Below are 27,869 nucleotides of genomic sequence, written 5' to 3' on the forward strand. Positions count from 1 at the left end.
GGAAAGTATCAGTCAGCCCAAAGCATTATAGTCTTGTGAGTAAGATCAGAATTCAGAGATGGTGTGAGAAGGTAGTCAGGGAACAGAGACCCTCTGACACTTTGGAATCATCCAGTGTGATCCATTGTGGGTTCCTTTTTTCACTGGGTGAATCCTGTTTTCTTCAGTAGTATCTCCATCTTATCTTCTTGAAACTCCTTTTCTCCCCCTTCTCGTTTCAGACTTATAATGGAAAATTCAGGCATACACCAAATTTGAGAGAATAGTACAATGACTCCCTTGTAACCATGGCCTGGTTCTAACAGTTAGTAAGATTTTGTTTCGTCTGACCTCCCACTCTTTAGGGGAGGCAACTGATGAATTGTCAAGCAAGTCCCAGTCATCCTATCCTTTGATCTATAAATACACCACATATGCCTCTAACAGATGAGTTTTATAAAAAAAAATCAGAATACCATTATCCCAACATAATTAGCAGGACTTCTGTTACCTCATGTCACGTGCAGTCTGTGTTCCATTTCCCCCGATTGTCTTAAAAACATTTTCACACTTGCTTTGTTTGAATCAGATCCAAACTCAAGATCAACACATTGCTTTTGGCTGATAATCTCATAAGTCTCTCTTAATCTGTAAGTTCCTTCAACCTTTTCTTTTTTTTTTGAAACTATATATTTGTTGACTATCTTGGACATCTGTCTTGTAGAAATTCTCACATAATGAATGTGGCTGATTGTGATTCCTGGTGTGTGTTACATGCTCCTTTATTCCTTATCTTTCCTGGCAAATTGGTCATTAGATGTGGAGGCTTCATTAGATTTAAATTCATTTTTTAAAAATTGAAATATAATTTACACACAGTGAGATAAACAGATCTCTGTTATGCAGTTCACTGAGTTTTGGCAAATGCATACATTCATGTCACGCACACTCCATCAAAATGTAAAACGTTTCTGTTACCCTGCTTTCTTACTTTCTTTTGATCACTTCTTCACCATATATGTGGAAATCAAGCTACACCTACCAAGCACAGCTGAGAATTTTCACTTCCTGTTCTAGCCCTGCCTTGCCCATGGATATTTTAGCGCCAACTTTGGAAGATTGCTTCCTCATTAAAGATAACATGGAGAGTCCTGCTGTCTTTTGCACCAACTCTTCCTATGACCAGTCAATATATTTTTGCTGGCATCTTATGTCAGGACAATTTCAGTTGCAAGGAAGAAAAATTTGGATCTAAATTGGCTTGAATAATGAAGAGATTTCACTGCCTCATGATCCTGAAAATTCTAGACATAGATCCTGGTTTCAAGGGAACCATGATCCAGTGGTTCAAACGGTATCCCCAGGGGACTGGCTTTTTCCCCCCATTTTTCTGCTCTGCCATCCACTGGGTCAACTTCATATTGTGTTTGGGTCCAGGATGTTAGCCAGTCCCAGGACTGCATACTTTCTCAATCACATCTGGCAAAGAAGACTACATTTTTCCCACTGTAAGTACTAAAAATTATGAGATTCACCCTGATTGGTTTGACATAGGTCACATGCCCACTCCCGGTCCAGTCAGCCATTCAACTCCAGGGTCAGGAGTATAGTCAGCTGCCGCAGAGCCACTTGGATCTCTGACATGAAATCCAGGGGCTGTTGGTAGAAGAGACTGGTTGGGGCTTCCCTGGTGGTCCAGTGGTTAAGACTTCATCTTCCAGTGCAGGGCATGTGGGTTTGATTCCTGGTCAGGAAGCTAAGATCCCACAGGCCTCATGGTCAAAAACCCAGAACATAAGCAACAGAAGCAATCTTGTATCAAATTCAATAAAAACTTTAAAAATAGTTCACATTAAAAAAAAATCTTTAAATGTTAAAAAAAAAAAAAAAAAGATTGAGATCGGTTGCTGCAGGGGCAACCACAGATGTCTGTTAGAATCATCCTGGCCCCCAGAGCGTCCGTGACTGGGCCCCACCTGCCTCTGCCTCCCTGGAGCAGCCAAGCTCCTGGGCCAGACCCTACACCAGACCTTTCCGCGCCATCCTCCTTGCCAGCCTGCCCAGTTTCTCTATGTGAGCGTAGGGGTGAGGTGGTCACCGTGTTCACTCGGAGCTTGATGTTTTCAGCTGGGAGAAACGCACAGACCCCCGAGGCAGGTTCTACTACGTGGACCACAATACCCGGACCACCACATGGCAGCGCCCCACAGCCGAGTACGTGCGGAACTACGAGCAGTGGCAGTCCCAACGCAACCAGCTCCAGGGCGCCATGCAGCACTTCAGCCAAAGATTCCTCTACCAGGTGAGATGCGGGGGCCGGCCACAGGTGGAGGGCGAGCCTCCTGGCGCTATGAAACAGGCAGCTTCACACATTCTCCTTCCACCTGTTCGGTTGAGTAGGGAAAACAGTGGGTAGAAATGTCAGGCCCTGGAGATTTTACTCATTACAGCGAAATTCCTCAAAACTCTGGCATTTCTAACTTAGTGACTCAGTGTCTAGCTTCTGTATTTATGGGCTCAGTACCTGTGTCTGTAACCGAATTTCCCATCTTCCTTCTGAGACTGGATTTCTCTTCCGGTCCTTCCATCCAGGTCCATTTATCCTGCCTTGAGACCTGAAGGTCACTGTGACCTCTCCCATACCTCACCTTTTCAGATCTTTATTATCTGACAGATTCTAAAAGCTGGAGGGACTTTAATGTTCGCCTGGATCTGGGGATGGGCAAACTATGGCCTCTTGACCAAATTGGCCCCCATCTGGTTTTGTAAATTAAAGTTTTATTGGAACACATGTACACTCGGTAGTCAAGGTTTTGACTGTGGCTGCTTTTGTGCTACAGTGACAGAGCTGAGTAGCCACAACAGAGACCAGGTGGCCCATAAAGTCTAAAATATTTTTTTTATGGCTGTTTACAGAAAAATTGTATGGATCCACCGGTCTAGATCAACTTCTTCTATCTGATTCTTGATTTTCCCCTTCTCCTCCCACCTGGAAGGTGAAGGCAGCCTTGGAATTGTCTCTTTGCTGGCATTCTCTCTGATCTGTACTGTTTTGAGCAGAGCTGTCTTCAAATATCACTGTCATTTTGTCACTTTTTAAAAAATCACTGTGGAGGGTTTAAGGGATGGGGGCTTTGCTCTGAATTGATCACTGGTTCAAAACCTTCTGTGGCCATTACCTTCAGAATAACATTAAAATTTTATAGTCCAGGATTCAGAGTTTTGTGGTCCTGTGTCCCTTTAGGAACTTTCCTTCCTGGGTGTCTGTCTCACTGGAGCCCTGGGTTCCCAGCAACCCAGTGCTTGGTGGGGAGCCTCTTTGACAGAGAGGTGGGATTCTCAAGTTGTAACTCTGATTGCATTTTCTCTGAGCCCCTTGAATTTGAAGCTTGGGATCTGTAATATAGAACCTGTACGAGGCGTGGTATATTGGAGGTTGGAAACTTGTTGAGCTGGTCTATGATATTACCATGTTTAACAAACATTATTTCTGTTTGAATTGAACTTCAACCCTACAACTCATGTCTAAGTGCTCAGAAAACCTGTAATTCCAGTTAACTGAATAGCATTCATCATCAGCTTTGCCATCATTTTCCACCTCTTTTTCTGTTCACTCAAAGCATGAGCCACCGCATCAACCATAAGACATTGCCCTTGGCTGGCTTGTTACTTCTTTTGTTCGTGGGGGCTGACTGCTCACCATATAGTGTTTGCTTAGTATGAATGAGCAGAAAGTCCGCTGTTTGTCACATTGAGTTGCCTCCAAGGTCAGCTTGATGTCTGTCTACACCTGTGCCCCGTGGTGTGTACCTAGTTCAGCATCTATACTGCTGGGCATCTGGCCGCCCACTCCACAGCCCTTCTACATATGCTGGGTATCATGTTCTGCTATGTTTCAAAACTGGGTGGAATCTGACCCTTTCCTGCATTTCAGAAATTATTCCTCTTGAGTTGGGCCCCAAGGACTTTCCCTGCCATTTCTTTGGGTGGTCGTGGCTGCAAAACTGGGATGGTCTGAGCAGCTTTGTCCTTTGACTTAGAGACAAGGACGCATTTTAGGAGCCTTGCATAGTTTTTTCTCCCTGCATACCCACTTTCTCAAATTGAAAAAGAAAAATCCATTGAAGGGCTCCTTCTCCCCCTTCCCTTCCCACACACTGTGTGGGTTCTGTCGGTTGGCCCAGATGTTTGGTGTGTGAAAGGGAAGATTCTGGAGCTCACGTCTGCTTGTGCTTTTGGAGGCATCATCTCCCTCACCTGCCTCTCTCATTTCAACAACACCATTCTGGGCCTTCAGAGGTAGAACTTTGACTTGGAGTGTCCCCTGAAAGTAAAAGTTCAGGGCTTAAAATAAAAAAGTCCGTTCTGAGTCCTCTAACACGGTTTCCTCAGCGTGGCTGGGGATCCAGGAGGGTTCTAGATGGAGTGATGATTCCCTTTTCTCCCTGAAACAAGACTCATGTTGAAAAATGGGCAGGCCTCTTTTTTTTGGGTCAGCTCTCAATGTCTCTCTGTTGACTTCCCTCCTCTTTGGAATTGGTTTACCCCTCTTGTTTGCTGTGGTGCCATGTCCTGGTTGCAAGTAAGAAGAGTCGCTTTCATAGAGTTATTTTGGGGTTTGGCCTTGGCCCAGGGTTTGACTCGGAAGACTTAAGAACTGATACTATAGCAGTGGCTTCCCCTCCTTCTCCTCCTCCTCTGCCCCTGCTGCCGCTGCTAACGCTCCTGGGCCAAAACCAGACCTTATTCTTCTTTGCTGCCCTGCAGAGAACATGAACTATACAGTTTGACGTGGAAAGTCTAGGGAATCCCAGATGGCAGCCTCCTGCAATTCCTTCCAGCCTAACACACACCTTTGTCTATCTCTCTGTTACTGTTCCTTTACTTCTTTTTAAAAATTAATTAATTAAGCATATGGGATCTAGTTCTCTGACCAGGGATTGAACCCGGGCCTCCTGCATTGGGAGCACAGAGTCTTAACCACTGGACCACCAGGGAAGTCCCGATCATTCTTTTTTTAAAAAAAATATTTATTTATTTCGGCTGCACCAGGTCTCAGTTGCAGCATGCAGGATCTTCAGTCTTTGTTGTGGCTTGCGGGTTCTTTAGTTGTGGCACGTGGGATCTAGTTCCTTGATCAGGGATGGAACCTGGGCCCCCTGCCTTGGGAGCGGGGAGTCTTAGCCACTGGACCACCAGGGAAGTCCCTCGGTCCCTTATTTCTAACACGTTTCCCTCTCCTGATGCCCCAGAGTGCCTTTGTTACTTGTGATCATCACATGCACACTTGTGTTTGACCCATGCTGTCTTGCTTTGCCATCTGTTTTTGTGGTCTTGCTGCCGTCCACAGAGCAAGCCCAGCCTGTTCCTGTGCATCTTCTAATTGCAAAAGGACCCTGCTCGCAGCCTGCTGCCATTTCTGTGGCCACTCCTCCTCCTCTGCCACCTCAATCCTCCTCTAATAATCAGAGGAGAACAGCCAGTGTCAGCAAGACCGAAACACATCACTCTGTGGCTGCTAACGCATGACGCAAAAGTGCTCTATCCAGAAACAGTGTTTCTTACTCTGTAAAGAGTCCCTTGGATCAAATTCTCAAGCCACCTGAGGTTTCTTCTGCGCCTACTGGTTGCATCCTTTAAAAAAAAAAAAAGAAAGGAGCCTGCCTTCCACACTGTAACCTCTGTGCTCTCCCCAGAATTTGTCTTGCCCTCGGCTGTATTTGCTAGACATTCTTTATTTCTGAGTTGGTATCTTAAAATATTACTGGAACTTATCGCTCAGTCCCTGAGGGACTTGAACTCACGTGAGCCCTCTGGCTCATGGCCTGCACCCCAGTTCTCCCCACCCAGGGATGGTTACCAGGAAAATCATTCAACAGCATTCCTTTCTCTTCCTGATAATAAAGGAAGCTATCTTGGTCTCTTGGGGTCACTGGCACACCCCAGGGTCCCCCTTCTGCCAGCAGTCTCCCCACGCCCCTCTCTCTGTGGCTCTCCCAGCTGTGCTCCAGGTAGCACTTGCAATCTCTTGTTTCAGGGGAAGGTGTGGAAGAAGAAGAGAAGGGGCAGGTGATTGGCTCATTGCAGACATGGGATTTTGGGGTTTGGGTTTGCTGGCCAGAAAATATAGATTTTAATTTTTTTAATGTCTCCTTGGCTTCCTTTCATCTCCTCTAAACATATTTCAAGTTGTACTGTATACATTAGGGAAGAAATATCTGAAATAATCAAGTGCTTTGCTTTAACTGTTAAGAGGTAAAATCATGAGTGTCAGCTTCCACTGACCCGTTTCATATATTTGCTCATGTTTATCAGTCTCTGACTTCTCTCCCTTCCCCTCTCTCTCTCCCCCCGACCCCGTGCTGGGGAGGGGGTGATCTAATAGGATGAGAATGAGAGCATACCAAAGGCATTTGTCAGAAAAACCACCTGGATGAGAAAGAGTTAACATCGTGTAAAGTTTCTGACATTAAAAGAAGGCAAAGGTTAAGAAAGGGGCCTGTAAACATTTTTTTTTAACTTTATATACTTATTTATGCTGTAGTGTGCAGTATGCGGGGTCTTAGTTTCCTGACTAGGGATCACACCCATGCCCCCTGCATTGGAATTGCGGCATCTTAACCCCTGTGCCACCAGGGAAGCCCCAAACATTTTTCATTTCTAGTTCAGTACAGGTCACAGAGGCTGTGAGGAAAGACCTTTTGGTGTATTGATTTGTAGAGTTAGACAGGAGATGACTGTAAGCCCACTGAAGCCTGGTTGGTACCAGTTGGGAGCTAATTTCCCATCAGAGCTCCTGGATGCTTTGCAGATCATTTGTTTACTCTGAAAACAAAACAAAATAAACAAAACAAAAACACAGAAAAATCAGCAAAAAAAAAAAAACCCAAAAATTACACCAAATGCTGCTGCTTTTAATTTCTTGACATAATCTTTCCTGTAGTCCTTCCCTTTTGCAAGGACATCCATTGCTCTAGCTCAGTGCTCACCCACTGGCTTCATTATCTGAAGCGCATGTGTGTTTCACAAGGTGGTTGCTTTCCTTCGTTGCCGAGTATAGCTACGAAAAAGTCAGAGGAGCTTGGATTTTATGAGATGCTCACTCCCCTCATTTCCCCACCTCCTCACACACACCAAAAAAAAAACCTCCGTGAATTTGGGAGGTGTTTTTTTCCCCCCAGTAACCATCAGACAAATCTGAATTGTGGTGACAAGCGTAAGGTTGAGGGCAACATGCCTCAAATCGAGGACAGCCTAGCGTCCCACACCTTGGAGAAGTCTCACCCTGCCTCTGCTGAAAGGTGACTCCGTTCCATCAAGGGACCTGTGGTTTCCAGACTTAAACGTCTTTGTTGCAACTTGATTTGGAAGAGATGCCTGTGTCGCCACCACCTCGGAAAGAAAGTTGCTCTGTCATTTCAGCTGGGGGTGGAAGGGGTTTCGTTGGCCGTTGAGTTCTACCAATGTTTTCTCAAGCTGAGACTGAGCTCCATTCATTCTCCTGCCCGTGTGTGGCTCCATCGGCCCCAGACGGGGCCAGCCAGGCAGCCCGAAGTCTGCACTGAGAACTTGATCTGCCTAACATAGCGATTAAATTTTAGTAAGTGAAATAAAAATGCTTCGGCGAGAGAGAAGAAAAAGAAGAAGAAGAAGAAAAAAAAAACAACAGAAAGAGAGAAAGCAAGCAGGGAACAATGCTTGTTTTATTTCACTCTGAAGAGTCTTTGACAGCCCCCCCTTCCCCGCAGGATATGAGAACTCTCGGGCCGCTGCAGCCTGGCCCCAGGGACCCCACAGCAGAATTAGGCAGGGGCTGGGGGGCTCTAATGTAAACAGTAACCCTCAAGGCCTGGAGTCAGCCTCCCCAACCCTGCTTCTTTCTTTCTTTCTCCTGTCTCCCCTTCTCTCTCACCACCTCGCCCCCAGCCCCACCTCCCCAGACAGGCGCCCACAGAACACTGAACAACTTCAGGTTCAGGCCGGAGGAGAATAAAGGTGCTTTGTGAAGGGAAGCCAAGCGTTCCTGGGGGAGGTGAGGGGCCCGGGGCCTGAATGTGCCCTCAGTCCGTCGCACACACGGCTGCTCCCTCTCCCTGCGCACCCAGGAGTGGGGTGGAGGGAGGAGGGCCCAGCCCCCAGCCAGGAAGCTCTGGGCGTGGGCAGGGCTTGTGGGAATGATTTCATTGGAAAGGCCTGCGATATTTTTTCCCCTCCCGTGTGTGGTTCTTGGAGAAAGTTGGAGGTGGTGGTGGTGATTTCAGTCGCCTTGGCTGCCCTGAGCAGGAGCTGAGAGGAGGCACCAGGCCGAGCTTGCCGGGCAGCCCTGCTCCCGGCCCTCCTGCCACGCCTGGGGCCCGCTCCGGGCCTCGGCTCACCTTCACCTGCACACCTCTCCCTCCCCCTCGCTCCACCCTCTTCACTACCTGTCCCGGCCCTCAGTGTGCAGGGTTCTTTTGGGGTTTTTTCCTTCGAAGAAGAAGACTTTGGAGAGGAGCAGATGCCACCTAAGGCCCCACTGTTTGCTCTGCAAAGTGCTGAAATGTGGAAACTAGTCCTTGACAGTTTTAATTTTGATCGATTGGTTTATTTTTATCCAGCGGCTTTTTTTTTAACCCCTGTGTTTTGCTGTGTTTCTGTGTTTAGTCTTCGAGTGCTTCCACTGACCATGACCCACTGGGCCCGCTCCCTTCCGGCTGGGGTAAGTATTGAGTTCTCTGTTCTGTACCCTCAGGGCGTCAGCTGATGGCTCCATGGCGCTCTGTCCTCTTTCCCCATGCGTCTTCCTCATTCTTCTGCCTCCGTTCCCCTGTTTCGACTCTTTCCAGCACACCCTCCAGGGATGCCCAGCTAGAACAGTTGCAGGCGATGGGGCTGGAAGGTGGGGAAAATAGCCGAGCTCTCCTGCACCCCCGGAACACCTCCTCCGCCATCACTGCAGGGGCCTGACCCTATGCAAGAAATGTCCCAGCAGCCATGGGACTGTTGGGTTGCAGTGCTGACTTTCAGGGTGCCCCCTCAAGAATCCATCCTATGTGGTGAAGGCATTGTGACACTGGCTGATTCCTAGATGCATTTGTAGGTCTGTGGCTGTCTGCTGAGACACCTTACCATACCTTTCTTTGCAGTTGAGATGGTGGAGGACTTCAGCTCGATTTTGAATCATGGAAGCCATCTTTTTACTTGTGATAAATGGCTGTGAAAGGGGCCAGAGGGAAGCAGATGAGAGAGTTGAGTGTGGGCTGCTGACATTAGGAAAGTGTACCATTGCTAGTTTATAATGCCATGCTGGATTCTCCCTGTCACTGGAGAATCCCAAGTCCTTCGTGTCGTTGGCCAGTAATGAGTTAGAGGGATGGACAGCCGTGACCTGAGAGAGATGGTGGGCCTTATGACTATTTTGGGAAGGAGTGGCTGTGCCAAAAGCGGTCATGAGAGATGGTGGGACTCAGCGCATTCTGCAGCTCTGATCTGGGTCAGGGTTTTATTCAGTATATATGCCGAGAGTCCTTGGGAGCTGAAGAGGGCAGACTTTGCAAAACTTGGCATATGTCGGGTTTAATTTGTTTGTTAGGCCTGCAGGAGACAGTGAACGCCGGTTCGGTGGTGTTCACAGGTGGTGTGAAGTTGGGCAGGGGTGTGCTTCCCAACAAAGGAGCCGACAATGATAGGATGAGCATCACCTGAAAAGTGCAGCTTGTGAGCTGGATCCTGTTGATGCAGACACAACTACTGCCTGGTCATAATTTATGGGGTTACATCAACCCCCAGAGACCCCTAGGGTATCACTTAGTCAATTACCACTGCATTCCAGGGCACTGCAAAGACCCTCTAGTCCTTCTAGTGGGATATATCTGTTAGTGAGGTCCCCCCATTTAGTTCTTGATTTTCAGCTCAGGAATCCCTTAGTCACACAGGTGATCCATCTGACTCCCTGAAAGAATGAAAGGTCATAGTTCATTGTTGTCTCAGAGTTTGACAGCAAGTCAAACATGAGCAGGTCAAATAGGTTCCCTGGCTGGGCAGGAAAGGACTCATCAGATGAAATGAGAATTGTGTAAAGCTATCTGGCAGACCCTGTGACCTACAGTGGGGATCCCAGAGTTGTTCCTGGATCCCTAGAGTCAAGTGGTTTGTTTCCATACCAGTTCTGCTAAATGATGATCACCAAGTAGGAGCTGCAGTGGGGTCTTGAGAACAGCTCCCAGATGCCAGGTGTGAAATAGCTGAGATGGGAATAGGAGCCATGGCTGGAGTCAGCACTATTTTACGAATGATCAGGAAAACACACAAGACTGTGATGATGTGAAACTGAGAGGAAAAGGAGCATCTGGCCAAAGGGCCCGGGAACCTTCCTGATGGAGTCCTCTGGGCTTTGTGTTGGCTTCCCCAGGGCCCATCTCCCCAGGGAGAGTTAAGAGTCTAAGAATAGCAAAACCAAAGGAGAGTTGCGTTTAGGGCAAGCCTGCTGTTGAGTCTACTGTGCTCAGTCCCGGGTCCCTTTTGGCTCCTCCAGCAGAGACTCCACGTTCTCCCCAAGCACTGACCCAGGGGTCGGGACACCTTAGGTTTAGATCCACGTCGTCTCAGCTCCTCTGACCCTGGGTGTGTGACTGAATGCTCCCGAGTCCCTTTCTTCCTAGATGAAGTTGGGCTAAGATGTTTAAGGACTTTCCCAGCCCTCAAACTACCACGTTGTATGCAGCAAGGTGGTTCCCATGGGCCATGGGAGGCCCTCACGTAGTGACAGTGGCATCGGCTGGCTGGACAGATCCCCCAGGCTTGGCTTTGGTCCTTGGCCAAGAATACGTGGACAGTCTAGTTCATAGCAGAAGCTTCTGGGCTGGGAGTGGCTCCCCGATCCCCTCACAACCCTGTCAGGAAGCCAGTCCTCTGTGGAACAGTCCCACAGGCTGTTCTGAGGTGATGGGAGCTCTGTCATAATCCCAGGCACCTTCTTTTCTTTCTTTTCCTTTTGTCTGTTGTTTTTTGAAATTTCCATCAAGTAATGGATACCAGGTAAGGCAGACAGGGACCAGGACCCTTGGTTGATACTGTGAACATTGCAGGCTGCTGCTCAAGGGGTGGGGGCTGGGCTCCATAGTTCTGGATCTTTTTCAGCTTTTGGGTTCCCTGTAGCTTCTGGAACTGATTATTTTTATTTCTTTAATTTCTCCCTGTCATCAGTAAAGAGGGAGGGCCATGCACATTGTTTGTTTTCAGGACAGAAACAGTGTTGAAAGCCGAGAAACTTTTAAGTTGGGAAAGGTGAGCGCTATCTTGCCTGCCATCCACCTGGAACCAGTGGGTGCCCCCTTCAGTCCCTCTCAGAATCACCAGCTAGAGTTGAGCTTGCCCCTGCAGCCCATACTTTCTCCCTCAAACAACTCAGAGTCATCGTTAGTACAGCAGTAAAGGGCCAGAGAGTAAATATTGTCCAAAGGAGAAAGTATGTCTGAGCTCACCAGACACTGCCCCTCTTGAAGCACACACGTAGGAATAATACCAGGACGCCCACAGCCCCAGGTGTCTGCATGTATGCACAACATAGAGATTTTGCTGGGATGTGGGAGTTTGAGAACCAAACTTTGCCTTTAAGCAGGAGGGTACAGAGGCCCGGTGGTGCTGAGCAGAGAGGTATGAGGGAAAAGGCAGCCTCCCCCCCGTGCCCCCAGTGACCCTGCCTAGGGGACAGGGATGCCTAGGTTGGCTGCATCCGAGGACCAGAGAGTAGCCGTGATGGACTGGGGTGGGCGCCAGGGTCGAGGGGAGGCTGGGCTGTGTCTGCACTTTGCACACAGCTGGATGCAATTACGCCTCTGGTTTCAGCTGGCCTGCTCCCCCTCTGTGTTGCCACACCGCCCGCTTCCCTCCAGCAAACCAACCGAAGACGGTGCTTCATCTTGAGTTGAAAACGTGTATACCCCTCCCCTGCTCCCCAGTAGGGAAAGATCCTCTTTGTCCTTTTTTTCGCCAGTGACAGACACGAGTGAGCCAGGCTTGCGCTGGTTAAACTTCTCTAACAGGGTGGGGACAGAGGCAGAGGCGCAGACCTAGCACCCAGGAGGTGGGAGCCAGAGGGGAGAGGACATGGGCTCAGCGTGCCTCAATCTGAGCGTCCACTTTTCTTTCTCCTCCCCGGCAGAGAAGAGACAGGACAACGGACGGGTGTATTACGTGAACCACAACACACGCACCACCCAGTGGGAAGACCCTCGCACGCAGGGGTGAGGACTTAGGCCGGGAGGGCTCTGGGTGGGCCCTGTGCACCTCCGTTGGCCTGGTGGCCTCGCACTGTATTTGGCCTCCGTGGCTGATGTTCTGGGACCTTTAAGCACACACAAGTGCCCCCAGACCCTCACGATATAGTGAGAGCTTGAAAGTGGCACCTTACGTTGGCCTTCCTCATGGCTGCAGCGTGGCCTGACTGGCCGGTGTTGCTGGTCTCTGTTGTACAAGCTGCTGATGAAGTGATTTCAGAAGGGTTATGTGAGAACTCCCCCCGACCCCAATACTCCTCTACTACCCACCCCCCAGAAGCTAGTCTTGGATGGGGCACTTGATGTCTTGGGATTGCTGGTGGCTGCTCAGGCCACGGCCATCCACCCAGGGTGGGGATTCTTTGCGCCTTGGGACAGTAATGGTCTCTCTCCGCTGCAGACCTTGGGTATTGCCAAGTACATTTCCTTGAGGCCTGTGCGGGTCCTGGGTAAAAGCAGAGAGAAGGCAGCTCCAGCCTTCTGGGGACCCCTACCCCCTTAGCATGGATGCCCAGAAGGTGAGATATGAGGCCCTGCAGCCCCTCTCTTCCCGTGTTTCCAGGATGATCCAGGAGCCGGCTCTGCCCCCAGGGTGGGAGATGAAGTACACCAGCGAGGGGGTGCGCTACTTCGTGGACCACAATACCCGCACCACCACCTTTAAGGATCCTCGCCCGGGGTTTGAGTCAGGGTAAGGACTTGGCACGTAGGGCTTCCCAGGTGGCGCTAGTCGTAAAGAATCTGTCTACCAACGTAGGAGACGAAAGAGACATGGGTTCAATCCCCGGGTCAGGAAGATCCCCTGGAGAAGGAAATGGCAACCCACTCCAGTATTCTTGCCTGTAAAATCCCATGGACAGAGGAGCCTGGCGGACTACAGTCCATGGGGTCACAAAGAGTCGGACAAGACTGAGCGCCTGAGCACCAGCACCGAGGACTCTGTGCAGGTGACATCACTGTTAGCTTAGGCCTAGTAGAGCTGCTGTTACCACCCTCTAGTGGCCAGTTTTGGTGCCACGCCAGTGGCGATGGGGCGGGAAGGGGCTTCTCTATTGAGACTAACACCGGTGGTCTTTCCCTAAAAGCAAGAGGTCTGGCTTTATTTCTAGGTTTTCTTTTTAACCTTCAAGTCTGCAGAAGATCTTAGTGGCAGTCCCTTCCTTTCTTTTATGCTTTACTTTACTCGTCTCTAAATTAACAGAGCAGTAGCTTTCCTTAGGGCTAATATGTTGCCAAGTTTTGAGAAATCTCGTGGATTCCAGAACAACTTTGCTCTTCCCAGGACGAAACAAGGTTCCCCTGGCGCCTACGACCGAAGTTTTCGGTGGAAGTATCACCAATTCCGTTTCCTCTGCCATGTGAGTTCTGGTACTGGGGCCTCCCCCTGGAGATTGGGGTTACAGAGTCATTTCAGCAGCTTCCTAGCCTAATTGCAGGCGTTGGAACACTTGTGTCTTAGGTGGGAGCAGGTCACTTGTCTCACTCTGAGCAGTTATGTGACGTTGTCTTCCATTCCTAGGGGACCAAGTTCTCTACCCCCCAAACCCGGGGGTAGGTGGTAGGGGAAGCCTATTCAACAGACAAGTGATCAGATTGAATAGTTACCACCAATGCCCCAATTTGAAGTCTCTGTTTTCCTTTTCTTTTCAGTCAAATGCTCTCCCCAGCCACGTGAAGATCAGCGTTTCCAGGCAGACACTTTTTGAGGATTCTTTCCAACAGGTTAGAGAATAATCACTGAGTCTAAGACCCGGGGCAGGGACAAGGCCCTCTGCTACCACCCTGTCTTCTCTTGTGTGGCCCTTTAAGCCCGCATGATACAGTTTTCAAGGCGTGGGCCTTGGTTATGGGGGATCAGCTGAAGAGCAGGCCTGGGAGTCCCTGGTCGCCTGCCCCTGGCCTGCCATGGAAGGGAGAATGGCTGGCTGGCCACGACCTTCTGTCTCCCCAGATCATGAACATGAAACCGTACGATCTGCGCCGCCGGCTCTACATCATCATGCGTGGCGAGGAGGGCCTGGACTACGGGGGCATCGCCAGGTGAGCTGGGAGCCCTGAAAGGCCATGCTGCACCCTGCTTCCCCAAGCTGCAGGGCACCCAGCCAGGAAGCTGCTTCCTTTCTCAGACAGTTGCCAAAGCTCTCCTGCACCTTCAGGAGTGGGCAGGAGTGTGGGTGGTCCGGAGGGGCATGAGAACTGGGTCCTGGGGTCCTCTTCTGGGCTAGGCATCAGCTCTCTAGTTGCTGGGTCAAGGGGAGGCCAGGGGGTGGTTTCTAGGGGAGGGGTTCAGGATGATGGCTCTTTTTAAAAAAATTTTTTTTATTTTGTATTGGGGTATAGTCAATGAAACTGTTGTGATAGTTTTAGGTGAACAGTAAAGGGACTCAGCCGTCCATATACATGTATCCATTTTCCTCCAAACCCCCCTCCCATACAGGCTGCCACATACCATTTGAACAGAGTTCCCTGTGCTGTCCAGTAGGTCCTTGTTGAGAACAATGGTTCTTTACCAACCAACCTGTCATTATTTCTTTACTTTACCCCATCTAGTCGCACCAGTGGGCAGTGGTTAGATACCGGTATTAAGTGGTTGTCCATTGGAATAGACCCTGGACTTCACTTCCTCTTGAGGCAGCTGGGGTGGATTCAGTTGGGGGTCTTGGCGTAGATCTGGCATATATAAGCTGTGTCCCAATCCAAAGGGTATTGATCAATACTCAGCTGCATGTCACGTGCACAGTGACAATAAAATGAAAACAAATGATATACTCCTAAAAAGAACTCAAAGCATTGTCTTGCCCTCACCCCAGTGCTGCTACAAAAGTTAATAGATTCTCTGGCAAAATGTTGCGTTGGACGATGGGGCATGAGGGCCCCGGCAGAGAGGAGGAGCGTCTTGGCTGCAGTGACCGTTCAGCCTGCTGGCCTCTCTCAGTGTGGGGATGTCTTCTCGCTTGGTGTTGGGTTAACTCGCTCCTGGTCCTGTGTGTGCTGGTGGCGTTGCCCTCTGTGTTGGCCCCCGTGGATCGATTGCTCTTTTTCTTCCATGGTGACCGTGGTGACCTCCTCTCTAGGCTCTCCTTGGTGGTGTGGCTCCCGCCCCGTGTGTGTCTGTCTCTCTGTGTCCTGCCAGTGGTTTTACCCTATGGTAGGTTACGTCATGCTGTTCTACCACAGGGTAGAACCACGGACAGGATACCGGGGCACCCTCTGCATCGAAGAGATTCCTCGTCTGCCTGGCCACAAACAGCCCAGCAGCCAGGGACTGGCCCCCCTTGGGACGTCCCCCTGCTTGTGTAGCTCAAGCCTCAAAGGACTCTGAATTCTGGCTTGAGGCTTGTACCTAGGGTGCAAAGAGATGCTAAGGTGTGGGTGTTGGTTCAGATGAATTTGTGGACATACGGGGAAGGGTATGGTGGTGGGTCTGGGGGGAAGGGATGGTGGGGTGGTGGGAGTGAGGTGTAGACACAACCTGATGAACAGAATTGTCCTGCATCAAGGATTAGGAACACATTACTGTGTATTTATATTAGACTGCTTAGGTAGGGTGGAAGCAGGGTGACTGCTGGTCGTAGAGCCCTTTTGCAAGATTTAGAAAAAAATGTCCTTTCTCAAGACACTTCTGTGTTGAAAATGGTCACAATATACTGGTTTTATTAGGAAAAAAATGCAGCTTGATGCTGTTTGCAGGAAATTTGTTGTGACAAATGTACACATCTATGGTATTTTAACGTCATGTCCTTGTGCAGTGCACAGTCTACACAACTGTGCATGGCAACCCAGAATGCAAGGAGCCCCTTTGCCATTAGATGCTCTGGATATCAGATGGAAAGCCCCAGAATTCAGCACCTGGAGCCAACACTCACACACACGGGTTTGCCTGAGCATTGTTGTCCAGTGCAGTTGTTCTGATTCATCCTAGGTCTGACCCTGCACTGTTCACAGAGGTTAGCCCAGGGCTGATCGCAGTGGGGCTGCCTCTCCAGGATGCATGTCTCCAGACTATGTATTGTTTGACGGCAGAAGAGACTCGTGCCTGCAGAGCAGGTGAGCAGGGTGTGATCCATTAGTCCTGTTTTCCTCTCTCTTCTCTCATAGAGAGTGGTTTTTCCTCTTGTCCCACGAGGTGCTCAACCCCATGTACTGTTTATTTGAATACGCCGGGAAGAACAACTACTGCCTGCAGATCAACCCTGCCTCCTCCATCAACCCCGACCACCTCACCTACTTCCGCTTTATCGGCCGATTCATCGCCATGGTAAGATTCGCTGTTATCAGACCTCCAGGGAGTGCAGTCACAGACCTGTAGACCACCAGCAGCTCTGAAGGCTAGGTGCCCACTCTCTGAGCTCTGCCCTCATCTTTACAGAACTCACTAAAGATGCAGAAAGCTAGTGAGAGTTCCGGAAATAGTCCAGAGCACTGAAGAGGTTTTCACGTTCATTTGTGTAGGACTTGTCAAGAGAAAGCCCAGGGTCCCCGGATCAAAGTCTTCACTTAACACTCAGTGCATGTGCTGTCAAGGGTGGGGGATGACGGGCCGTCTCTGGGTGTTGCCGTGAGCTGGGTGGCGGTGTCTGGGAGTGTCCGACTGAGACTTGGGCCTTCTGGAAGGGGATGGGGAATCTACACTAGCTGAGAACAGGGCCCTAGTTGATCGACTGGTGCAAGATGTTGGAGTCATCTGGCAGGAGGAGGGAAGAGCAGGGATGGGGAGTTGGGCGTTTGTATTTATGTAGAAACAGGAGCACAGTGTAAATTTGGAAAGGGCGTCACCTTGTATGCATCCGGTTGAGTACCTCGTGAGCACCGAGACCCAGGATGGAGAAAGGGGAGCCCATGGAAGGCCCAGTCCCTCTGCCACGTTTGGTCGTTGGAGAGCTTTCACTACTAATTTGCCTTTGCTTCTTCCTCTCACTTCCTGAGTGAGCGTCAGCCCTGCTCCCCTCTCAGGAGGACCCAGGAGCCCATGACTAAGTATGTCCCTTGCCTTTGTCTGGAGGTTCTTGGCCAAGGTGCTTGGGCTCAGGAAGTGGGCACATTCTTCCCAGGTCTAGAGACCCGCCTGGCCCTGTGGCTGACAGGACAGACCAGTAAAACCCTAGACTATTACTCACTGCTGGCCCGCCAGCAGCAGCAGGGGCGTCTGCATTATTTTTGGCTGCCTCTGCTGCCCAGCTCTGAGCAGCAGTGAGTCAGGGCCGCCACCTGGGGCTGTGCTGAGCGAATCTCCTCTGTGTGCGTGGAGGCAGACCTCTGCTAGAGCGAGGGGCTGGTGGGCACGCAGAGGGCCAGAGGTGGGTCCTTGTGGTCTGCAGGTGGGACCAAGAGGGCTACAGACCTAGCCTTCAGGCCCCTGGGAGAGCCAGATGCTCAGGACCGCAGGGAGCAGTAGCTGGGCTCTGATATGGGGCATCTGAGGAAAACCAGACCTCTCTGCTGTGCCTCTTCTGTCCCCAGGCTCTGTACCATGGAAAGTTCATTGATACAGGCTTCACACTCCCTTTCTACAAGCGGATGCTAAACAAGAGACCTACCCTGAAAGACCTGGAATCCATTGACCCTGAATTCTACAACTCCATTGTCTGGATCAAGTGGGTCCCCTCTGTTGCCCAGTGCTGGGAGAGGAGGGGTCTCTGGGTGGGTAGTAGGCGGGTGGAGATGCCCAGCTTCTAGGTCCCCCTGTCCTGGGACGCTGTTCTGGGCTCTAGGCCACCTGTGAGTCCTTGTGTCCCGCGGGCACTGAGAGTGAGTGACGGGGCAGGACTGAGGGAAGACCCTTCTGAGACAGACAGCTTCCCTCTTGGTCTCTTGTGCCCCCAGAGAGAACAACCTGGAGGAGTGCGGCCTAGAGCTGTACTTCATCCAGGATATGGAGATCCTGGGCAAGGTGACGACCCATGAGCTGAAGGAAGGGGGCGAGAGCATCCGAGTGACAGAGGAGAACAAGGAAGAGTACATCATGTGAGTCGAAAGTTCTAGGGAGCCGGCGGGGCCCGGGAGGTGGGGGCAGAGACACAGCCGGCCGCAGAGAAAGAGCCTCACGCTCTTATCCCGGGGCACTGTCTTCAGCTAGGCCCCCTCGTGTGGCCCGTGGGTCTCCAGGGATGGGAAGAACCTTCCGTTTTGCACTGACCTTAGATGGCTGCCGTGGCAGTGATGTGCTGGCCAGAGCCAGGTAGCCAGAGCCCAAGGCCCTCTGTTCAGCCCCTGGGTGCTCCTTGTTCCCAAGTCATAGATTCATGACCGCAGGACAGAATTTCTTTGAAGAGGCATAAAAGTTCGACGACTCCTTTGTTCTCCTAACTGAAAGGGCATGTGTGCTCTGCCTGCTTAAAGCCACTGTCACCTGTGGGATTGTACATGAATGTGCCCGTTCACTTCAGGTCCCTTGGGCCAGGCTTTTAACCCCCGTTCATCTGAGCTTCAGTCAGCGGTGACGGGAGGAGCAGAGGAGGAGATGTTGAAGATTCAGATGTCTGTGGGTTACTGTGAGGTTTTAAGGGCTGTGCTCTGGGGCCGAAGTTGCCCGGGTGTCCCGCCCGCCCAGCTCGGCTCTCGGCTGCCTCCTTGTTGCCAGCAGTGGCCACCTCCCAGCAGACCCTGAGCTGCCCCAGAGGAGTGGGTCTTGGGCTCCCCCGACGGTCAGTCTTGGTTTCAGGCTGCTGACCGACTGGCGTTTCACCCGGGGCGTGGAAGAGCAGACCAAAGCCTTCCTGGACGGCTTCAATGAGGTGGCCCCCCTGGAGTGGTTGCGCTACTTTGACGAGAAAGAGCTGGAGGTGAGAGCTGAGTTTGTGGGGACCCTAAACCCCCGGCCCCTGGGGCTGTCCTGCCCTTTGATAGCCTCGCCGAGCACCCATAGCAACTCACCAGTAAAACCCCATGCTCTCCCAGGATGGCATCAGCAGGCACATACGGTTAATTTGGGTCTTGCACCTGCCCTTACCTGGGCTCTTGTTTGCAAGGGGTTGTCATGCAAGACTTGGGCTACCCATACTGTTAAAACTGCCGACAGAGACGTGTGGGGTGCTTCCTCCTGCCAGGGAGTAGATGGGGCTGTGTGTGCTGTGGGGACGGGGCTGGTGCTGGGTGCCTGACAACCCCTCTCTCCTCCATAGCTGATGCTGTGCGGCATGCAGGAGATAGACCTGAGCGACTGGCAGAAGCACACCATCTACCGGCACTACACCAAGAACAGCAAGCAGATCCAGTGGTTCTGGCAGGTGGGCCCTGGGTCTGTCCCCACAGTAAGCGCAGAGGCTCTGGGCAGGCGTGTTTGGGCGGTACCCCCAGGAAGCGAGACCAGATTGAACCCCAAGCTTTTGGACGCTTGTTGTGTCATCACCTTCCTCGTCTTTGACACTCTCCTCGCCTCCCCCAACTCCCAAAAGGAGGGGAGAAACCCAGTCTTGGGATGATAGGAGCTGGGTTGTGGCCTCTGCATTCGACAGGAGGTGTTGCTGGCAGTGGGCCAGCCTTGGATGCTGGTGTGCGGGCTGGTGGGGACGGGGCCATGAGCAGGGAGGAAAGTTCTTGTAGGTCATGTGGTCTCCAGCTGGGGGGAACGGAAAGCGTGGGCTTGGCTCCAGAGAAACTGAAAGAGCTCCTTGTCCTGCATATAAGGAGTCAGTTGCTTTGTATGTGCGGGTCTTGTTGTTGTTATCACTGTGCGGTATAGCGTACATAAAAAAGAACGAACAGAGGTAGGGTTTCTGTGGAGGTGAAGTTCACATACCATAAAATTTGCCACATTAAGTGTTTGGAGTGGCTCTTACAATGGCTTCTGACAGTGCTGTGCCCACAATCACCACTGTTGAATTCCAGTGCATTTCATTTCCCTCAGAAAGAAATCTCACACCTATTAAAGCAGTCAGTCTCATCCTTTGTATGTTTTTAAAGATGGAACTTGGGGGACTTCCCTCGTGGTTCAGTGCTTAAGCGCCCACCTTATGGTGCAGGGGACGCTGGTTCGACTCCTGGTATGGGAGCTAAGGTCCCGCATGCTGCAGGGCAACTAAGCCCACTGGCCACAACTGGAGAGTCCGTGTGCCACAACGAAAGATTCTGCATGAGGCAACCAAGACCCGATGTAGCTAAATAAATACATATTTTTTTAAAAAGTGGAACTTGGATGAGGAAGAGAATTTTTGGCCTGGAACCAAGAGCTGTCACATAGACTGGTGGGAATGATGTATACACACAGCCTCTTAGAGCGGCTTTGGGGTTTCCCAGGGAGTAACTGTCACCCACCCCCACAGACCATGCTGGGGCTCCATGTTCTCAGCCCCAAAGAGGGGCCCTGGCTCATTGCAGGGTTACAGGTCAGGGTGAAGTGCTGGGCTGAGTGGGCCCTGACTCTGCTTGGGCTTGCGGGGCTCCAGGTGGTGAAGGAGATGGACAACGAGAAGAGGATCCGGCTGCTGCAGTTTGTCACTGGGACCTGCCGCCTGCCTGTTGGGGGATTCACTGAACTCATCGGTACGTTTTCCCTGCCCTGCTGGTGCTGTTGGGTAGAAGTGAGGACAGCCCAAAGCAGGGACAAGACCTCATGTCTTCCTGGAAGCAAGTCAGTGGGACTTGTCTGTGGTGGCGTCGGAGGGTCCTGCCTCAGGAAGGGGCTGACTTGGCATAGATAATATGTGCTCCTTTGGATACAGGTAGCAACGGCCCACAGAAGTTTTGCATTGACAAGGTTGGCAAGGAAACCTGGCTGCCCAGGAGCCACACCTGGTGAGTGTGCTGGTTGCAGGGGGAGGTGGCTGGAACCCGAGACCCAGTGAGCCCCCAAGAGCAGCCCTGAGGCCGAGGTGGCTTCAGTGCCTTGATCCTGGCAACCTGTGTGTAGTTCCGCGGTGCTTAGGTTTGGGCAGGTGGGGCTGAGGTGTGCCTGGGCCTCTGGTCTTTCGGGAGTTGTGACAGTATCTATGTGCCTTGACAGCCATACCGGCTATGAAATACAGTAAGTCCCCTACATACACACCTTCACCTTGTGAGCTTTCAAAGATGCGAACGTGAGTTTGTGTGTCTAGTCATGTAAGTTTGCTCACACCTCTGGCGTACATTGTCACGTGCATGCATCCTCTACAAGGAGCAGGAAGTGGCAAGGGGATTTTCTTTAGCTGAGGAGGCACCGTTAGTTTTTGAGGCATAGGACCCAAATGTAGAATGCTATATGAAGGTTGCAGCAGCCGTTCAGAATATAATCCAGTGCTACCATGTCACCTGTGATGAGGGAAAAAAGAGCTACCACCCAGACATCACTGGATCATTTTTTTTCAAGAGGGTAGACAGGGTTGAGTCCAGCAAGGAACCAGAACCTGTGGCATCAACGTCAGGAGTGCAGCTTGCCCGCCATCTCCTATTGCTGATGATCCTTTAGCTCTACCGTCTTCCTCCTCCAATCAGGAGCTCTTCTTGCCTGTTCACTGGATGCCAAGTCCCTGTATTCCAGCTATTGTACTCTCTTTTTCAAAGCTCTGTATTGTAAGATTAAAAATGTTTTGTGTTTTTTGTGTATTATTTGTATGAAAAGTATTATAAACGTATTACAGTATGAATTTGAGCAAACTCTGGGAGATAGTGGAGGACAAGGAAGGCTGGCGTGCTGCAGTTCGTGTACGGGGTTGCAAAGAGTCAGACACTAATGACCGAAGAACAACAACTGGATAGCCACCTGTGTTAGTTGAGTACCTAGGCTAACTTTATTGGACTGAAGAACAAATGGGGCTTACAGACATGCTGTTGGAACAGAACTCGTTCATATGTAGGGAACTTGCTGTATTGAAACACTCCTATTCAGTCGGCAAAGAGCTCTGTCCCCGGTCTTCTTCCGCAGTCCCCCATTTCCCCGGTAGCCCTGTCCCCACTCTGATTCCTCTGTGGTCCAGGGGCACCGCGGGGCCTTTGAGGACCCTGTTGTGTGTGGCCAGCTGGCATCGTGGTTGAGTCACAGGATGGGATCTCTCAATACCCCTGTGGCCGTTAGAGCTCTGACCTGTGCCCCGTGCTGACTGCCCTACTCTCCTTTCTTGACAGTTTCAACCGGCTGGACCTGCCACCATACAAGAGCTATGAACAGCTGAAGGAGAAGCTGCTGTACGCTGTTGAGGAGACCGAGGGCTTTGGACAGGAGTAACTGAGGCTGTCCCCCCACCCCCAACCCCCAGCACATGTGTAGTCTTGAGTCCTCCCTGCCCGAGAGGCCGCTGGCCATGTAGCCCCCGGGAGGCCCCTGCGGATGGTAGTCCTGTGTAGGACCACACTGTCATCAGGCTGGTGGCAGCAGAGCCTGACCTCAAGAGGCCCTGCCCTGCCCTTCGCTCCTCCCTACTGGCGGCAGCCTGGAATAAAGCCCCCATGCCACCCTTGGCCCCATCAGCCATTGCAAAGTCTGGAGGGCTGACCCTCTCTGCAAAGCTCATCCTTCTTCTCCCTTGAGATCAACCCTAGGTTCGTGTGAGTGTGCAAGGGAGGGCGCCCTGTGCTGAAGCCCTGGGCCTCATAGGCTGGTTAGGTGAGAGGGAGACTGGCCATTTGGGGTAGCTGTTCTGGGCTGAGGAAGCCCAGGGTCTTTGTCAGTAAAAGAGGTTCTATTTTGTATAGAACTTTTCCAGTGATCTATATAAATGAAGGTCTGAGGGAGGGGAGCTCTGGACCAAGGTCACCTCTTGTCCCTCGCTAGCCAGCTCCAGCCATGGAGGCTGAGCAACACGGCCCCTCTCTCCACTCAGTGCTGGCCAGCTTGTTCCCTCCAGCAGATAAAGGGTCGTTACCAGCTGCTTGGATGTCAGGGGTATGGAAACCCCCTCAGATTTTCTTTTCCCTTTTACATAAACTTGAAGCATTTTGTGTGTAGGGCTGCTGTGTGTTCTGTGGCTGGTATGCTGCTGTCACTTCCTGTCAAGGAGCTGGTGCACCAGGCATGGCTGGGACCCAGAGGCACCCAGCACCGTTGGTCCAAGAATTTCCAAACAGCTGCTCCTCTTAGGAGCCTGCTTCACAGTTCTGTGAGCTCGGGCAGGCCTGACCCAGTGGCTCAGTTTCCCAGCAGCCTTGTCCCCGAGCCTTTGACAGAGAAGGGGGGAAGGGGATTATTGTCCTGAGTGTCACCCCAACCTCGCTGCCTCCAAGAGAGGAGAACTCCCTTTGCTAGATAGAGTGATGGGGTTGCGTGGGGCTGACCTGCTAAGACCCTGGACCTCCAGGCGGCCCGTGCGTCCGGATGGAGAATGAAATGTGTTCCTGCTACTGTAGAGTGTGTTCACTCTGCCTCAAAGTGTGGCTTTACCTGCACAAAAGAGACGACGCTCTTGGAAACCAGCAGAAGGGCCCTGAGCTGCTGTGCACAGTCTGACTTGATTGCTGGAGCTCCTGCCGACCTCTGCCATGGGCGTCCTGCCATGTGTTCAGATCTTCCAGGTGAACACACTCCTCTGGGAGGCTGGAGTGGTAATTGTCGCTGGGTCCCCGTGCAGGTCGTCAGGCCACCCACGGGGCTGTCTGAGGACAGGCTCGTGCTCCCAGGTCCTTGTCCTCCCCGTGCCACCCTGGCCGGTGTCTGCTCTGTTGTGTGTACTGATGCGAGCGGCTCAGCTCACCGCAGCCCAACCTCCTCCTTCCCTCGGATCATTGGCTGTGCTTCCCTGCGGTGTCTCACCATGTTGGGGATTGGGGCGCAAGCCACCGTGCTATGCAGGGTTTGGGAGCCTCAGGCTCGTGGGCGTGCAGAGTGCGTTCATGTGGGTGTGTGTGTACATACGTGTATATAACTGAGGTGTCTGTACGGAATGCCCTTTGGTAGCTCTGAGTTGGTCACCAGATTGTTTTGTAATGCCCACCCCCTTGCCTTGGTATTGCCAGTTTCTTGTGCAATAAACAATCAGCAGCTGTGGGCAGTGTTGGTGTGGATGTGTCCAAAGTCACTGTCCTCCAGGCAAAAGGTCTCTGGGCCCCACGGACCCTCCAGGTCCACACAGGGGTGGAAATGCTATGACCTTGCTGGTTTTGAGAATTGTGTGTCATTAACTGAGACAGCCACACTTTTGATGGGCGGCCCAGTCTTCAAGGATCACGGGCTTCAGCCCTCATTCATTTGCCTCACAGCTACCTTTGGCCTGGGTTTCTCTGAGCAGTTGCCATGACACCAGAGCATCGACAGCCTGAGGCTGCAAGTTGGACAGGTTTTAGGATCCAGCTCCTGGGTAGCCATTCATTTGAGAAACATTTCCTGTTTTCTTGAATTCCGTGATGATAGAGGGATACCCTGGACTTGAGCTCATGGTCAGCCAGGGGCTTGCCCCCCACTTTTTTGAACTTAAAGGTTCTGATGGGACCCATTGGCGCAGTGTTGATGCTTTTGACATGGAAGTGATTTTGTCTCGGATCAAGCCTTGCTCTGATCTGGCGTCTTTCTGGGGTGGGGTGGGGAAGGCAGAGGTGTGCAGAGCATCTTCTCCTGGGAGTTCATCAACCGAAGTCACTACCCCAACACCAAAGCCATTTCTCACTTGACAGGGCTATGCTGTACTTTGAGGAGGTTTTGACAAAGTTCATGTGTTATACAGACGTCTCATAATAAATTCAAATTAAAACATCCCTAGTCAAAATTGTTCTCCCCTTTCCTATCTCCCGAAGTAGCTGCTGTTCAGTTTGCTGTCCTTCCAGACTATTTTATGTATATAAATCATATGTACATATAATTTAAAAGTATATTAAAAATGAGATCTTACACATGTTAAGCAACTCATCTCATTAAATGAGATAGTAGGGACACCTTTCTGTGTTCGTCAGCCTAGGTCCAGTGAATTCTGTAGTGTGTGATACTCCATGTTGTGGTTGTTCTGTAACACACCCACCTTTGTCCTAATGGGCACTGCATTTGTGTCCAGCAGTTTGCTGGTGAAGCCTCTCGGCCAGGTCTTGTGCACCGATGCTGCTTTTCTGGGAGGCAGCAGTCCTAGAGTTGGACTACTGAGTAAAAATTTTAAAAAGGTTTAAAATTCCAGGATAGGAAGGGTTCACAGTGAAAGCCCCCTTCTTTTGTTCCTCAGGCATTCTGATCACCATCTGGAGGCAACTATTGTTGCTGGTTTCTTTTGGATCCTTCCAGATAGACTTTAAAATCCCAGCAAATTCTACTCAGTTGCCCTTCAAAAAGGTTCTTGTTTTAACAGCCTTAGTGGTGGACAGGACCCCTTGCCACGCCACTCTGGGAACTGGATCTGTGAACTCCCCTGTCTGTTCTTCCAGTCCTTTCACGTTTCCATCTCCTAACTCTGGGCATCTTCGCTCTTACTTTTACATGATCAAAGTTTTTTGTTTGTTTGTTTTTAAACATTTATGTTCTATTCTGTAACCATAATGCTCTACTTTTTCTAAAGGTTTATTTAGAAAACTGAAAAGCAAGAAAAATGTTAATATTACTATAATGATATAAATGCTGTTTACTCGGGAACTAAATGGTATAATGCAATACAAATATGTATTCTTCATACAGCTCTTTAACCCTAGGGTTTCTAATTATTGATCTTTGCTTTTATTATATCCTCATTTTTTTTTCTTACTCTGAAGTGTTTCAAGTTAAATTAGACAGTCAGGAAGGGTCCCCACCTCTACATGCTGTAATAAGTCCCTGATAAAATTAGCCAAAGCTGCAAAATTATTTTGGAAGTGAAGAACAGATCTGACTCTGTCACCCAAAGTCCTTAGTGGGGCTCAAGACTTTACATAAGTAAGACCTCACTGGATTTGGAAAGCTCAGCTGTTGCTCCCCCACTGTCCTTCTATATCAGGGCTCACGGCAACCTTCTAGAAAAACTTACACTAAAGATCTATGTGCTTCCATTCAGGGGAACGCTTATAAACATCAGGCTGTTCTTGGTCTTGAGCTAAACTTAGCAACAAGGCCCCAGTTTCATCTTGGGGAAGAAAATTGAGTCAGCGCTCAGAATTATTACCTCTACTCAGTTCTCAGCAGTCTGCCCCATGAATCTTTTTCTCCAGGACGCTCTGATTCTGAGGTTGGTTCAAGTTCCACAGTCACAAACTCACTTTCCTGTGGTCCATGCTGCGAATCAAGCACCTATCAGCTGACTCAGGTGCATGTGATTTATCTTTGGCATGCTATCTGTTATTTGTACCTTCTGAACATCATCCTGGACTCAGGGCCTCGCTCCAACTCAGTCGATCCCAGTGACAGTGATCATTGTTTTCTTTTTGATGCTTGTTACAATTTTGGCCCCTTCACCTTGACTCTCTTTCACCTCTCCAGATGTCCTTGATGGTCTCTGTGACATCGAATCCCAACTCTTTTTTGTTTTTGCCCAAACACAAAATCAACTCCTCCACTGAGCCCTGGTTCTTTTTGGTGTAAAATAGTACTAGAAATCAAAATGTGGGGGTTCCATCAAAATGGTACCATGAACTCATGACTTGATCAGCTTCTTGGCTCCACAACCATAAAAAAAAGAGAGGACACAAAATATAAAAAAGAGAGAAAAGGCTGGCTCAGAAACAAGATAAATAAGTTCATGGGTTATAAATAAAACAAAAATACAGAATGTCGGGCAAGATGGAACCGTTTGGGTCTGCTGCACCTACAGCCTGGCAGTGATCGCTGAGAGTTCAGCTGCTGTGGAGTAAAGGATCTAAGTATGCTCCAGAATAGATGGGGGGTGGGCACCAGTTGTGTACCTGATATGGCTTTGAGAAAGATGGAGGCCCAAGGAGGAAAACCCCTTAAGCCAAACCATCCCACTGGTTGTGGCCTGGATCTGTGACAGTAACCCAGGTTACTCTAGGCTAGGGCCCCAAACTGCCATTCAAAGACGAGGCTGCAGAATGGATGGCCAGCAGGACAGGACGTGGCAGCTGCAAAACCATCAGACAGGAAAGAATGAGTGCAGATGGAGGAGGAGGAAGAAAACAGCTCCCTACTGAGAAATTTTGGCTCCGCATTTCTGAGAAAGACACTCATGAGTGGTCTCTTGCCTGAAGGTCTTCGCTGTAAGGGCAGTAGGTAGCTAGTGGACTCTCATGGAGCCTTAAGTGTCATTGTTTTCTGGGGGGTGATCAGTTTCTCCAGAGATGAGTCCTCTGCACCTCACCTGAGTGGGAGACTATACCTGAGTCAGGTGGCCTGCCTATAGGCTTCCTGGGAGTAAGAAGCAGGAAGGAGCCAGGATTCTCGGAGTCCTGACCACTGACCTTTTCGTTCCCTCTGGCCTTCTCCTCTGGCTCGAGTCCCTGCAGCCAGCAGAGTGGAGGGAGCCAAACTGTACAGGGCTTCGGGGGCGGGGACCCACTCTTCTGTGTAGAAACTTTGACATACCCCAGTTTTCAACTTTCTTCCTGCCTTCCTGCTGCCCCTCAGTACTGAGTCTCTGAGGACTCACTCATTTCCTGTCTGCATCTCCCTGTGTCTGAGGTTAAGATTTCTCCTTGGTTAGTTACACTCCTCCACGTCCAAACTCTTTGTTAAACGACCTTGCCCATTGTTGAATCCTCTGATGTTCTCTCTGCCCTTGTGGATTAAGACTTTTCATAAAGCGTTCTTCACAGTTGTTTCAGCGAGTCTGGAGAAGGAGAAGAAGCGCTTCATCTGCTGTCTCAGTTAACTTCCTGTCCTTTGAT

At 50.5% G+C, this 27,869-nt stretch overlaps 1 protein-coding gene across 3 annotated transcripts in view; it reads left to right on the forward strand.

The window, feature by feature from the left end:
• Positions 1-24,127, forward strand: part of WWP2 (WW domain containing E3 ubiquitin protein ligase 2) — a 146,751-nt gene extending 122,624 nt beyond the window's left edge. For 2 of the 3 annotated variants that reach the window (XM_061387760.1, XM_061387761.1), the window contains exons 10-24: positions 2,107-2,281; positions 8,623-8,677; positions 12,122-12,203; positions 12,799-12,927; positions 13,519-13,594; positions 13,887-13,958; positions 14,188-14,276; positions 16,335-16,494; positions 17,697-17,830; positions 18,060-18,200; positions 18,898-19,018; positions 19,358-19,462; positions 20,621-20,717; positions 20,897-20,969; positions 22,275-24,127. In XM_061387760.1, coding sequence (XP_061243744.1) covers positions 2,107-2,281; positions 8,623-8,677; positions 12,122-12,203; positions 12,799-12,927; positions 13,519-13,594; positions 13,887-13,958; positions 14,188-14,276; positions 16,335-16,494; positions 17,697-17,830; positions 18,060-18,200; positions 18,898-19,018; positions 19,358-19,462; positions 20,621-20,717; positions 20,897-20,969; positions 22,275-22,374 — 1,609 coding nt within the window. In that variant the 3' untranslated portion in view covers positions 22,375-24,127. Of the gene's footprint in view, positions 1-2,106; positions 2,282-8,622; positions 8,678-12,121; positions 12,204-12,798; positions 12,928-13,518; positions 13,595-13,886; positions 13,959-14,187; positions 14,277-16,334; positions 16,495-17,696; positions 17,831-18,059; positions 18,201-18,897; positions 19,019-19,357; positions 19,463-20,620; positions 20,718-20,896; positions 20,970-21,519; positions 21,750-22,274 lie in introns of those variants that run through there. The other variant, XM_061387762.1, reaches the window with a different exon arrangement.
• The last annotated feature ends 3,742 nt before the right edge of the window (positions 24,128-27,869 follow it).

The sequence above is a fragment of the Bos javanicus genome, chromosome 18 (genome assembly GCF_032452875.1).
Source record: "Bos javanicus breed banteng chromosome 18, ARS-OSU_banteng_1.0, whole genome shotgun sequence".
Classification (NCBI taxonomy): Eukaryota; Metazoa; Chordata; class Mammalia; order Artiodactyla; family Bovidae; genus Bos; species Bos javanicus.